We start from the raw sequence: 14375 nt of genomic DNA on the forward strand, positions 1-14375 counted from the left end.
GTAAAAACTACAGCAAAAATAAAATAAATAAAATTTCTATTTTTTTTTTAGTTTCTCATATATCTTAATGCATTTTTTATTAGACATATATTTTGTTCTAACCCTAAAATTATTGTATAAAACAAGCAAGCTAACCAAAATAAAAAACATAATATAACAAATCAACAATAATAATAACCCTAAATATTAGTTGAAAAATATTGCAAACAAATAAGATGCGGATGATGTAACCTGGAAGTTTCTGTCTTCTTCAAAAACTATGAAATAATTTATATATCAGTATCTTGTACAATTTTCCTCTATATATTAAACAACGTTAAAAGTTTAACATTATTGAGACATAATTGCTACTTTATATTAAAAAAATAGTTAGAGTACTATTTTTTTTTTCTAAAATAAGGATACAATCATTAGTTTATGAAATTTCGTTTTTTATGATTACCAACTTAATTATTCAAATTAAGTAATTAATTACTGAACTGTTAGAGAAATGTTTAAACGGACACAGAGACTGTTTGAACAGAAATCAGATATGTTTAAACAGTTTATCACCAGAAGATAAAAATGAACATAAGGTAAAGAATACACGAAATTATACGTGGTATCAGCAATCTTTGCAGATTGCTACTAGTCCACGGGGCCACGCCCAGAGAATGAAATTTATTAGAAGAATATCTAAACGATTACAAAACCAAATTGACTTAAATAAATAAAGACTCTCTCTTGAATTTGTCGCAACTGTTGTAATCTAAACTCCTAATCAAATTTCAGAAGTGCTAAGATCTTGAACTCCCTTCAAATCATAACACTTGCACTTTTCCCTCCTGAAAAGTGCACTACAAGAAAAAATGCTTTTAATAAAACCGAAAATGTGTTATCAAAACATACGATAACACTTTCTAATGTGTTAAGACCGACTATGTTATCGTAGGTCAGGGTACTTTACATAACACTTTATCAGTGTTATACAGATGCGTTATTGTACTGTCAACGATAACACACTTTCTGTGTTATTTTAATATATAGATAAGTGATTAATTATGTTATTTATAGTCGATTATATAACACATTTCAATACTTATAAATTTGTGTTATACTACACTTTAGTATAAAACTTTTTTTGTGTTATACTACACTTTAGTATAACACTTTTTTTGTGTTATACTACATTTTAGTATAACACATTATTTGTGTTATATAATGAAATATGCATAACAAAATTCTTTACTTATAAAAAGTGTTATTATAATAGATATTATAACACATTTTTTGTATTATTTTAATATTTAGATAAGTTTAAATTCTCATTATATATTCATTTATATAACACTAATTTATTCAATTATATTTTTATTTTTTATTTATATAATTAAAATTAGCTTTCTAATATATACTAGCATCATCAAATAAACTTGATTTTCAAATAACAAAAAGTAAAAACATTCAACATTGTATTAACAATCCACAAATTAGTTTAAAATATTCAACACTGTCATCAATAACAAAATGTTCTTTAAGTATTCAAGTATTCTTAAATATTCAACATATTGAAAAGTTACTATAACAAGAAACTTGGAGAGTATTGTCTACTATAACATCCTCCAACTCTCACTCTTGCTTTGGCTCGTTCTCTCCATTTCCCATTCCAACTGTTTCATATAGCTTCATAGTTTCTGCATAGGAAATAAGCAGCCACAAAAGTCTTTTTTAAAAAATACTTCAAGAAACTATGCTACAAAAAAAAAAGTTATGTAAAATAATACAACTTCACATATATTCCTAATGGAATTCCTCTAGACTGTTGTAAGAGTGAACTTTAGAATTGAGTGCTCTATATGTCAAAAACTCTTAAAAGATTACACTATGTATATAAATAGATTCAACAAGGGGAAAGGAGTAATTTAGCAGCATTGGACTGGGCTTAAATTTATATATAGGATATGTAGAATGTGGTTTCACAAATTCTCAATCTCATGCTTCTTTGGCCTAACCACATCATATATATGAAACAATTGTTGCTTCAGGAATTTTCCAAAATATGAAAGGCAATATTTGAACAACTATTAGTAAGCTGGAAAAACAAGTTAACAAGAAAAAATGTGTTAAACTAAAATCAGTCACTATTCCCAAGCCAATCATAACAAAACACTCAACATGCTATCAAAATTTTAATGATCCAACTGTATCTTCAAAACCATTGATGTAACATACCTAACTTAGATCCTTAGAAAGATAAACATCAATTTGTTGTTTCTTTTTAGCTAGTTGAATCTCAACATATGGCTGGCATTTTATTTTTGGAGGGGTTTCATAATATTTAGAGCCAGAAGGAAAAAAAATATACTAGTTCCAATCAGTTGATCATGTTTCACCTAGTGAAAAACAGATGTTATACTATGACTAACCTGCCCTACTCCCTCAGCAACACAGACCACTGCTGATCCTTTTGTCTCAATGGGGTATTTCAGATGCCGGAAAACACCATGAGGACCATGTAAATGGAAAGGTACCTTAAATGTATAAAACCAGTATCAGTACAGAATCTCAAAAATAACTAACCAATTAGAAAGTCGCACAAATACCTCTGGTATCAAACATATATCGATTTGTCCACTAGCCAGGGATGCATGCATAGCAATAAATCCACTGCTACGACCCATCAACTTTACAATTCCTATACCATGGTATGCACTATGTGCCTGTAATAAGGATTGAGAAGTTAACAAAGACTGTTTTTCCCACTGAATTCTTTAACAATGATATTATAATGCATGAAACTTAAGCAATCAAAATGAAATCGAACAAATCACAAAATATAATGAAAATTTGTACCTCAATGTAAGCTGAATTAATGGTTCGTTGTGCTTCCTCAACAGCAGTGTCAAACCCAAAAGTTTTGTCCATCAGCAAAATATCATTGTCTATAGTTTTGGGGACCCCAACAACAGCCACCTTTACCCCTCTTCTACAACACTGAAATGAAAATAGGAAAAGTAGGACATGAGACCTAAATAGAAATGGCAGGCAAGGTCGAGGCAAGATAAAGGGAAACGGCTTACAAATGCAGCAATCAAGTAAAAGTAGTTAAACATATCCAATAAGATGATTCTAGTGGCACGGTCATCTATATGGCAGTAAAGTTCTTTCTAATTTATACGAAAACATGAACATATAGACATGGTGATGAATCCTAAACTAAAAGCAAAATGAATTCAAGTCATCAGGAATGCATCAACTTTTAATTCTTGAGACAACACTTTACATCTACAAATTTAGAACTTGTACCAAAGCAATTTATATCCCAAAAGATTTCTGCTTTAAGTAATCTGTTCAAAAGTGACCTTAGTTATGAATGCATGCCAGATTATGAGATAAGAAACACAGGAATGTAAACAGATACACGCATAACTACCTCTTTGGGAATTACGTTTGCCCCAGCATGAGTTCCGTTCCTACCCAGCACAAAAAGCATGTTGATTCCTCTTTCCTGATATCAAATTAATAAATGTTTTCAGGTCAGCACAAAACTATAAGTTGCTTACTGGCCAGGTCAGTCAACTAAAGGCTACTGTATTAACATGTGGCACAATATATGTAGTCTAAGCTAAACCCATGATATTCCTCCACCAGAAAATAGTTTATTGATAAAGTTATACATATTCTTATTCATTTCCATTTATAAAAATAATATGACCATATTAATAAGGAAAGCATCTCAGAAGATTAGAACCAAAGTTATGTATATATATAATATAATATCATTTCTTCTCAACAATGCAAGAATAAGCAACAAGTTTTGCTATTCTATTGATATGAATCATGATTTTATAAATACCATTTAGCAGAGGTTTATTATAGTATTAGTTTAATATATATACATACATATAGATATATGGTGTGCCATTAAAAGGGTTTTTTTTAATACCTTGGTGATGGTAGGGCGCCATTTTGTGAGTGACCTTATGCAAAGTGATGCAGCAAAGGCAAGTCTTTTCAGCTGAGTAATATCATAGGCCCCTCCCAGCTTTGGATCAATCAATTTTCAATTTCTCCTTGTTTCAATATTAATTTGAGTAATATAATAAATCAACTGGCAACTTTTTCATTGTATAATCATAAGGAAAAATGGGACTTTCTTTCATTACCCAAGTGTGTAAGCTCTGGTGAGAACCATCTTTAATATGTCTCTAGTGTTTACTTGTATCACAGCAACACCACTGAAAAAGTTTGTAAGATAAAATACAAATAAATTAAGCTAAAACCACTCACACAATATCAGTAGCCAAGAACAAGAAAATTACAACTAATCAACTAACAGAGAATAAAATTTAGTCAACTTAAAACTAACAAATACAACTACTGTTATATATAATAAATATACCTTAACTATCCATTATTATTTGGAGACACATTAAAAATGAGAGAATAATGAAAAATTGATTCTTATTATTGAAAATGAACCAAGTGATGAGTACAATTGGGTTAGCCAATTAGCTTTATATATAAGCTGGCTAGCCGATCAGGAGAATTCAATCAAGATAAGCTCAAAAACAATTACAGGTCTTACATGAGCTCAAGAACAAGTGAAGAAGCTCCCCCGCCACCGTTGCATATGGCACCAACCTCGTACTTTCCCTTTTTATGTCTCAATACCTGCAACAATATTATTCTTATTTCATAAATTCCAAGTAAAATATATTAGAGAGAGCATAGTTACCAATGTCTCTTTTATTCCACAGCTAAACTCTCAACAGAAATTTAAAAGAATAAATGAATAAAAGTGAATGGTAATGAGACGGACTGAAATAATTCAACACATGTAACCTTGTATCTAGAAACAAATTATACCTGTTAAGTTCACAATCCCTATGAAGACATTTGCAAGACTTGATGGTACTCCTGCTTTCTTAAAAACAGTCGAAGAGAAATAAAACACAGCATTTATACCAGATAGGTATTGTAAAGCAAATAGGGTTGACCCAATAAAAACAACTGCAAAAGGAATGCGTGAATAACAAAGAACTTTCGGAGAAGGAACAAAGAAAACAGATGAACGGAAGTGTAGCATTACAAATTTTGAAAACAAGGAAAAGAAGGATACATATTCTTATATAAAATAGATGAATGGAAGCTTAGAATTATAAATTTCACAAGCAAATGAAATTACCAATCATACAAGACAGTTTCTTATCTATACCTCTAAAATGAGGACCAGATAACAATTCTGAAATCTTAAAAGAATCTATGTCATCTCCTCTGTCTAACTTGGCCAGCTCTGTCATTGCTACTTTGACATGTGCTACTTCAAAAAGCTTCTCAAATTCAACTTCCGCTTCAGCAACTTTTCCTTACTATCAAATAAAATAATAGTGAGAATGCTATAGGATGTTTTCAATAGAGCCGCTGACATAATTTTCAGATTATGCAAAACACGTATTTTTTTAACTAATTTTATGTGTTTTCTGTATTATGTCTACATAGTAGAAAAATAAGTCGCTTTCATGTATGTTCTGTTTAAGAATAGGAAAAAAGATACGACAGACAAAAGGAGAGGGTCTCAGCCAAAGTGAGAAAAATCCCAGGAAATTTATCATTGTTCAAAAAAGAGATGAAATGGATACATAACCAAATGGAACTAACTCTCCTCGTGAAAAGAAAAACATAATAAAAAAAGTCTGAAGACCATCTTGTTTTTGCTAGTCAAACATAAAGCTGTTATCTTCTGTGCAAAAGATGAATGCATGCAAACCTTGTATAGCCAAGAAGGACTTTCCACACAGAAAATCATGGCAAGAGCAAGTATTGTAGCTGGAATTGTAGATACCCAAAAACAAACGCGCCACCTGAGAAAATATACTATAATGTACTTTCAAACAATTAAATATATAAAACCAGAAATAGGAAGATCTGGAATTCATTCTTACCAGTCAGCAATATCTTTGATAGGGATTCCAACTAAAAGAGCCCCCATGATCCCAAGACATGTAGCAATTTGGATTAAGCTTCCATAAGTACCCCTAACAAAAGTAGGTGAAACCTGCCAACGATAAACATTGGAAAAATTGGATGAGATAAAACTACACCTTTGAGATAGTGGAAAAACACACGCCAACACCTGCGAGAAAGATTTAATGGTCGTCGTACCTCAGTTACATAGAGAGCAGCAACAGGAGGTCCCAAACCCATACCAGTCCCAACAAATAACCTTCTTAAAAGCATGCCAGCAAGGGTTTTGCTTGTTGCACTGAAAAATTAAGATTTATCTTTAGAATGGAAGTCTTCAACTGAAGAGTATCAATTATAAGAAATGGATGAAAGAGAGCAATATAACTACTGAGAGCACTTCTATATTTATTTATTTTTTTTTTTTTTTTAAAAAAAACATAAACTAAACTTGTGTTTAAATATGAAAATGCCACTAGGAAATTAATTGATGCAACCACATATAAAAAGCTCAAAACTTGACAAACTAAAATATGTGTATTATACAATATCAATTTATTAATAATGAATTTTTTCCCCCTTTTAAATGTAATAGGCTAAATTGACAGATTGGTCAAATTGTTCACTACATCGTGTGTCAAATCTTAAACACAGTCAGTGAGCCTATAGATGAAAAGCAAAAATCTACTGCATTTCTTCCCACAAACGAAGAGAGAAAATGAGGATATCATAGCTACATCATAGGAGTATCAAGGAATGTACCCACCACCGTAGAGTAACAAGTGCACATATATGATATATCATAAAGAAATAGTTTCAGAAATGTACAGGAATAGCTCGAAGCCAATCTCAAACCACTATGGTCTTAAGAATAATGTTTGTTAAGTGCTCAATCAGAATGAAATGATTTTGATAGCAGTTGCTTTATGGAACAATTACATGATTCACATCACCTCATAGCAGCCACCAATAATCGTAGGCAGTGCACACAGCTTAAATGCCCTACGATGCCCAAGTCCATCAGCAATCCAACCACTGAACAAAGATCCAATAAAGGCTCCACCCAGACATGTACTCACCACCAGACCTGTACATGAAAAATTAAAATGTTATAGAAGAGGAAGCAAACTTCAAATTAAAAGTTGGAGAGCGCACCCAAAGGGGGGAAAACGAAGAGGATGAATAATGTATCTCACCTTCTGCCAATGTATTACCACTGAAACCAAGGTCAACAGAGATGCTTTCAAGTGGTTCATTTACTACTCTGCACATCATAAGCATGGAAAGATAACGCATGTCATTAGTGTAATTTCTTTCTTATATATGAAGGGTCGCAAATAACAGAGTGAGCGATTATATAGCAATTTCTTTCTTATATATGAAGGGTCATTGCATACTCTATAAATTCCTCTTGAAGACACAAATGTACAATTCCTCTTGTATCAACTAAACTCCCTAAAGCATTCTAATACTTACCAAACATAATACTTTTTTTTAAATCTATTAGATTTTAGTGTTGTTATTAACACAATAACAAGTTAACTAAATCTTTGTTAAGACAAATATTAACATAACAAACCAACAAAATTATAGTTTGAAGGGCACCATCAAACCATTTTTCGAAATGAAAGATGCACATTTACACAATCCACCAGTTTGATGCAACTTATTTTACAATAACCACTGTCGAACATACTTAATAAATTAAACATGTTTACAATTAAAGTGTAAATAAAAGCTGCTCAAACGAATGGTTTCTCTTCAATGATTTTAATTGCTAGTGCAGGATCCTTGGGTTAAAGTTTTTGAACAACAAGCCTAAAATGAATAAACTGCTTAAGTTGCACAAGAAAAAACATGAATGAAGTAACCTAACCTCAACAGAGCATTGTCTATCAAAGATATTTAGAGCACATGTTTAGACTCTTCATAAGAAATATCATCAAAGAATTCCATTAAGTAACAAGGCACAAGCAAAATTGAAATCAGATTTAAACAACTATTTACTAGTAATACTTAAATTAATAAGATGCTTTGAGACTTGAGTACTTAGCTCATAGATATTTAATTACTCGATATGCCATTAGCCATGTTGATGAACCAGAACAAGTAAAAACATAGTCTAGTTGATTAAATGCAAAACTTTTCTCTAAACCAAACTACTGGTCAACATAGATTTGTGGAATTAATTTCTCGTTTATGAACCAATGACGGTAGTAAAACTAGACTTCATGTAAATAACAATTGTTAAAGCTTATGAGCTGTTTTCATGACCAGATGTGCTCTGAAAGTAATTGCTGATAAAAAAAAAAAAGTTAAAAGACACAAATATATTCAATTTTGAAATGCTTATGGTTCAATGAATATGGAAATAAATGAAAGAAAGAAAGGAAGGAACTCTTACAAATGATCTTGACAAGTTGATGGTTCAGATATCTCCAAAAAGTTATTGTAAGATATATCTATGTTCCTGAACAAAGTAAGAAACTTCATCATTAGCTAAATATTTTTAAGTTACTTTGTTTTCATATTGGCACAATTATCTTCTTTGTTACATCTTCTGTTTATTAGGATAATATATCAAAAAAATTTATTTTCAACAGTTAAAGAGTGAGCTTAGAGTTGGGGTTTGTAGGTCATCATTCTTCTTGGTAATTTTGGTCTGATTTACACATTTTTATAAAACATAGCATTGGTAACTTACATGGGTGCATCTCTGAATATGTTCCTCCACGCTGGAATAGGCCCACTGAGTAAGTTACTTGTTAAATATCTAGTCAATGTGCAACACCATAGCATAAGAGAAGTTTAATTATAAAGAAAAGAGTAATAAAAAAAAGGGGACCAATGAAGTTTGAGTTACTTACATATAAAATGGTAATATTTGAAAAGTTGGAAGTGGCCCTTCTAGTTTATTAAAGCTAAGATCCTTGCAAAATAAAGATCTTAGATGTCTATTAAATTCGCTAAAGATGAAGTGTTTAAATTCCAAGGAAATGCTATACAGGAATAGAAAATTTGACAAGAGAATAATCGAACAATTACAAGACATCTAGCCTTCTCAAATAAAGAATATATTCAGAGATATTTCCTCTTAAATTACAACTCCTCATTGTCTTGCAATTTCAAACATGGTCCAATAATTTAAAAAATAATCAAATATTAGGTTGAGTTCCATCACAAAATTTTATGTATATATGGAGCCTACAACTTAGAAAGGTCTGTCATTTTACTCAAGTCGGGAAAATCTGATGAGTTCTCCCCATTTAAGTCAGTTATACTTCTGCAAAGATTGCCTCATCACAAACGAAGTTAGCAAGCATATATATTAATATCCAAAGGAGACAGAAAAGTAGATAATGAAAAAGAACTTACAACTCTCTTAAGTATGCCAAGGTAGAAATACTAGGAGGAATTGGCCCACTGAAACCACTTGCTTCCATCTCTCTGTGGAGAGTAGCATGTAAAATCAATGTAAATTGCTCATAAATTTTGAAAACCAACAAAGAGATCAGTAACTCTTACACATAATGAAGTTGTTTCCAATTGCCAAACTCAGGCATCCTTCCTGTGAAGTAGTTACTACTGATGCTACTGCAATGGAAAACATGAGTCACCAAGATTAACGTGACGATTGTTGAACCAAAATATGTTGGTTCATTTGAGCTATGAAGTCATAGTACACATTGTCACTTACAACGTGTATAAGTTGGAGAGATTGGTGAGAGACAGAGGGAACTGTCCAGTGAGATTGTTTGCATTTAAATTCCTGCATCCTCACCATGTCAGTTATATAAGACTAAATTAGTTAATGTCATTTCTACTACTTTTTTACTAGATGTGATGAAAAGGTTAGGGATTCTCACAAATAATCCAAGTTTACCAATTTCCCAAACTCAGAGGGAATAGTTTCAGAAAACAAGTTGCTCTCCATGCTCCTGAATTTGTGAGTTTATTATAATTAGCAAATCACATGAGTTTAAAAGAGAGAAATTAAATGGGATAAGAAAGAGCATACAATAATCTGAGAGTGGTTATGTTTCCTAATTCGCCAGGGATTGGCCCTGATAAATTGTTCACGTCAATAATCCTGCACACCCACATATGTTCAAACAATCAATTACTACAGGCCTTTTACAGCTTAATGTTGAATAATGGTAGAGATAAATGGACCCAGGTAAACAGTTCTATAAAGTCTCTGAAACTTACACGAGAGACAGACCACAACTATTTTCCGTTTGGTTGCCAAGAAAACAAAACGAAAGGGGGGAGAAAGAAAGAAAGAAAAACGTAACAGTATGCATACAACTCCATTTCACATATATAAACTGACTCAAAACATGAAACAAAATCTCATTTAGCTCAAATGAGTTGTTAATTCTACAATTCTCACACACACAATCACCAAATAATTCTCTTCAATTTTCTCGGCAATCAAACAGGAAAAGAATTGAAAGCTCAAACTGTAGAAAAAACAATGAAATCAAAGGCATACCTGTACGAATTCCAACAAAACAAACGAAGCACCGGAACATGAAAAGCCACGAAATGAAATCTCAACGAGGTAAGAAAGAAGAGAGGAGGTGAATTACAGAGGTGACGAAACGCGAAAACCCTAAAAGGCAGACCAAAACTGAAAGCAGTGGTGAAAGAAGAACAATCCAAAAGCACACAATAATAATAAAGCAATGGAAAGAAGAACAATCCGGTGTCGTCGTTCGCCTCTGGTGTCGTGTGAGGGCTTGGGCCGGCATGGTCGAAGCTTCGATGGGTCTGGTGGGAGAAAGAGATCCGAGAGAGAGGAGAGAGAATGATGAGGAAAAAGGAGAAATAATTGAAGGGAATGAATTGGGTCTCTCGGCTCTCACATATTTTCAGGTCTCACAAATGAAAAAAAAAGCTAAGTGTGGCGGGATGGTGGAATTATTACCGCCCTTTTTTCATAAAGTGGCCCAATATATTCCTCGAGCATAACACTTTTTGATTAGTATTATATTCGTGTGTTATGGAAATGGGTATTTGGTGTAATGGTGACTCATGAACAAGACTTCTCCCGAAGCTTGATGAACAATGTCCAAGTGTGTTCAACCTCCACAATTATCACAAAGAAAACAATACAGAAGTACACTGTAATAAACCACTAAGAACTTCCTGGACTCAAGTTCTTCACATAATAAAAAGTCTCTCTAAAACTTGAAAAAATATTTGGAAAATAATACACCAAGAGAGATGATAAAAAACAAACGACCTAAGGATGATTATATACGTTTTAGAATCCCTTTAGGTCGTGGAAAACAAATCAGAAACCAATCAGCCAATAAATGGAAAATTTTCAAAAACAGGAAAGTCAGAATCTGTTCAAATAGACTGACAATCCGTTCAAGCAGATTCATTGAACCTGGACAGTTTTTAAACCCAGTTTCCTTAAATAAATAAGGAAACAATATATACATTATCTCTGCAAGCTGTACACAAATTCTGGACAAACAAATCAGATCAAAAAATAAAAATAAATACCAATAACTTCCATTTCAAGAAAAGATATTCTTTTATAGGAAATTATATATTTATTTTATTAACATATATATAATAATCTGATTATAGAAAACATATCACAAACAAAACAGTAAACTACCCATTTCGAGAATACCACACAATATATTTCGAAAATACATTCCATAATTAATTTTGTCAATTTTATCAAATATGCCAATAAAGGATTTTACAATCTCCCCCTTTGGCAATTTGATAGACAAAATTAATTCAAAAACCTACAACACAAATGTTAGTTACAAGTAAAGAGAAAAAAAAAACTCCCCCTTGAAAACATGCATTAACTTATAACAAACATATGAAGAAACTAGACTTAACTCCCCCTCAAAATAAGAAAGTCCAGAGTTAAACAAAGAAGGTTTTTGGAGGTCCTCTCCCCCTTTGTGTCTTTCAAAGAAGCCAAAGAAACAAGAGAGGCTCGAACAATAGCTAGTTCTGTAGCAACAGTTCCTGAATCTGGGGGAATAGATGAGAATTTAGGAGGAATGTCATCTGAGGCAAACTTCAGAGATTGAGTAGCAGGGGTCTTCTTAGAGGAAGCTCCACGAGTTTTCACTATTTTTCCTTCTCTGAAAAGTAGCAAACACTTACAAAAACAATGAGAGAAAAAAAATAAGAAGAAGAAGACTTAGAGGGATCGTGGGAAGGTGACAAACTTTTGAAGGACAAGAACTTTCCATTTAAGACACCCATGACAAAAAGAGGTTTCCCCTTTTTTTTATTTAAAAAATAAAAGGAAACGAGTCTTAATACACAAGAAAAAAAAACAACCTTACCGATTTTTTTATTTGTTTTATTTTTAATAAAAAAAATGTTAGACAAAGTACAAAAAAATAAAGAGACAAATCATGGTATTCCAAATAGAGAAAGAGGACAAAATAAATTCCTTGGAGACAAAGAATATGTTAAATCACAAAAAATAAATGCATAATTTAACAAAATTACCACAAAGATTCGGTCCACCATGAATTTCCTTGTCAATCAAATTTTTATTTTATATATATAAAAATGCACAAAAATAAACTCAACCAAATATTTCTGCTTTGATCAATGTGAGTCATCCTGATAAGAATAAAATTAAGCAACTGAAAATAAGTGTTATGGTATACCATGGATAAGAACACTTGTGAAAATAAAAAATTAGAAAGAATATTCGAGAGAACTAAAGCACAATTCAGTCACAAGCACATATTCTTAAGTGAATCAGTCAACATGTATGAGTCTTACACACATTTTTTTATTATAAACTGTGTACAATTATTCTTGCATAGGTTCAAGCATAAGTGTGTGACAGTGTATGCAAGGGAACATTGCCCAATGACAAATATGTCTTTTTCAAAATTATAAATAATTGTAACCCATGAAGATGCTGTCACACTACACCAGTGGTAGCCCTTTTCTATGGTAGCGTATCCTCTTTATATCTCCGAATTACAAAGTTCCAACTTACTCAAAAGATGGCTTTCACACACTGATGTAGGTAGCTCTGTTCTTGCAAAGGAGCTTGAAACAATGCTACACAAAAGGAAGCTTAAACATTTAACCATTGATTGATTGACCGGAATATGCCTAGGAGGAATTGATTATTTTTCTCTCAAAAATATACAACTAAAAGCTCATAAACACAAGTCAGATTATCCAGCTTGACACACAACAAATTTTCAAATTAATTGACAATTTTCTTAAACTTAAATAACACACATTTGATCAAGAGGACAACACAATAACAAGGAAATTTAAAGAGAACATACCCCCAAAGATTTTCGCTGGAAATCAAAGCGAACCGAATCAAGAGCTTTAGTGAAAATATCAGCAATCTATTTATGTGTTTCAATATATTCCAAGACAAGAACTTTATTTTCAACTAATTCGCTTATGAAGTGATGACGAATATCAATATGTTTAGTATGGGAATGTTGCACATGATTTTTTGAAATATTAATTGCACTTGTATTATCACAAAAAATAGTTAAAATGTCAAGATCAAACCCATAATCCATCATCATTTGCTTCATCCACAACAGTTGAGCACAACAACTTCCTGCTGCAATGTATTCGGCCTCAGCTGTTGAGAAAGAAATAGAATTCTGTTTCTTGCTATGCCAAGAGACTAGATTATTTCCCAAGAAGAAACATCCTCCACTAGTGCTTTTTCTATCATCAGTATTACCTGCCCAATCAGCATCACTAAAACACACTAGATTAGGGTTAGTTTCTTTTGAATACCAAATACCATAATCAACAGTCCCATGAACATATCGAATGATTCTTTTGATAGCTGTAACATGAGACTCCATGGGATTTCCTTGGTACCTAGCACACACACAACCACTATAACTCAAAGCAGGTCGACTAGCAGTGAGATAAAGAAGACTACCAATCATGCTCCTATACAATGTAGGATCAACTTTGATACCATTTTCATCTTTGGATAGCTTCACAGTCGTTCCTATTGGTGTTTTGGCAATCTTTGAACTTTCAAGTCCAAACTTTTTCACCAAGTTCGTAGAATATTTGCTTTGAGAAATAAATGTGCCATCATCTAATTGCTTGACTTGCAAACCTAAGAAATAGGTCAATTCTCCCACCATGCTCATTTCATATTCCTCTTTCATTTGTTTCACAAATATACCTGCACCTCATTGTCAGAAGTAGAACCAAACACAATATCATCAACATAAATCTGAGCAATAATTATGTTAGATTTAATTTTTTTGATAAATAAAGTTTAATCTACTCCACCCCTTTTGTATCCATGAGAAACAAGAAATTGAGTGAGTCTCTCATACCAAGCCCGATGGGCTTGCTTCAAACCGTAAAGAGCTTTCTCCAATTTGTAAACATGATCAGGTGGATGGGGATCTTCAAACCCTTTGGGT

At 32.3% G+C, this 14375-nt stretch overlaps 1 protein-coding gene, 1 long non-coding RNA gene and 1 pseudogene across 2 annotated transcripts; all 3 read right to left on the minus strand.

Moving 5' to 3' along the window:
* Positions 1-2020: 2020 nt before the first annotated feature.
* On the minus strand, positions 2021-3247 carry LOC133799551 (ATP-dependent 6-phosphofructokinase 5, chloroplastic-like). Its single transcript, XM_062237558.1, has 4 exons — positions 2833-3247; positions 2583-2699; positions 2406-2510; positions 2021-2071 (listed from the first exon to the last, which is right to left on the minus strand). The coding sequence occupies exons 1-4, from the start codon at positions 2902-2904 to the stop codon at positions 2021-2023; spliced, it is 345 nt and encodes a 114-aa protein (XP_062093542.1). The 5' UTR covers positions 2905-3247.
* A 177-nt stretch (positions 3248-3424) lies between these two features.
* On the minus strand, positions 3425-7239 carry LOC133799552 (probable plastidic glucose transporter 2; annotated as a pseudogene).
* A 1911-nt stretch (positions 7240-9150) lies between these two features.
* LOC133802303 (uncharacterized) lies at positions 9151-9537 on the minus strand. The gene is made up of 3 exons (XR_009877238.1): positions 9469-9537; positions 9319-9390; positions 9151-9226 (listed from the first exon to the last, which is right to left on the minus strand). It is a non-coding gene; the product is annotated as an uncharacterized LOC133802303 (long non-coding RNA).
* Between the last annotated feature and the right edge of the window lie 4838 nt (positions 9538-14375).

This window comes from Humulus lupulus, chromosome 9 (genome assembly GCF_963169125.1).
Source record: "Humulus lupulus chromosome 9, drHumLupu1.1, whole genome shotgun sequence".
NCBI classification, from domain to species: domain Eukaryota; kingdom Viridiplantae; phylum Streptophyta; class Magnoliopsida; order Rosales; family Cannabaceae; genus Humulus; species Humulus lupulus.

Excerpts from the sequence above, each read along its gene's own strand:
- LOC133799551 (XM_062237558.1), bottom strand. The coding sequence starts at position 2,904 with ATGGACAAAACTTTTGGGTTTGACACTGCTGTTGAGGAAGCACAACGA. Across the intron at positions 2,700-2,832 it reads TTAATTCAGCTTACATTGAG|GCACATAGTGCATACCATGG; the intron begins GTACAAATTTTC and ends TCCTTATTACAG. Across the intron at positions 2,511-2,582 it reads ATATATGTTTGATACCAGAG|GTACCTTTCCATTTACATGG; the intron begins GTATTTGTGCGA and ends TATACATTTAAG.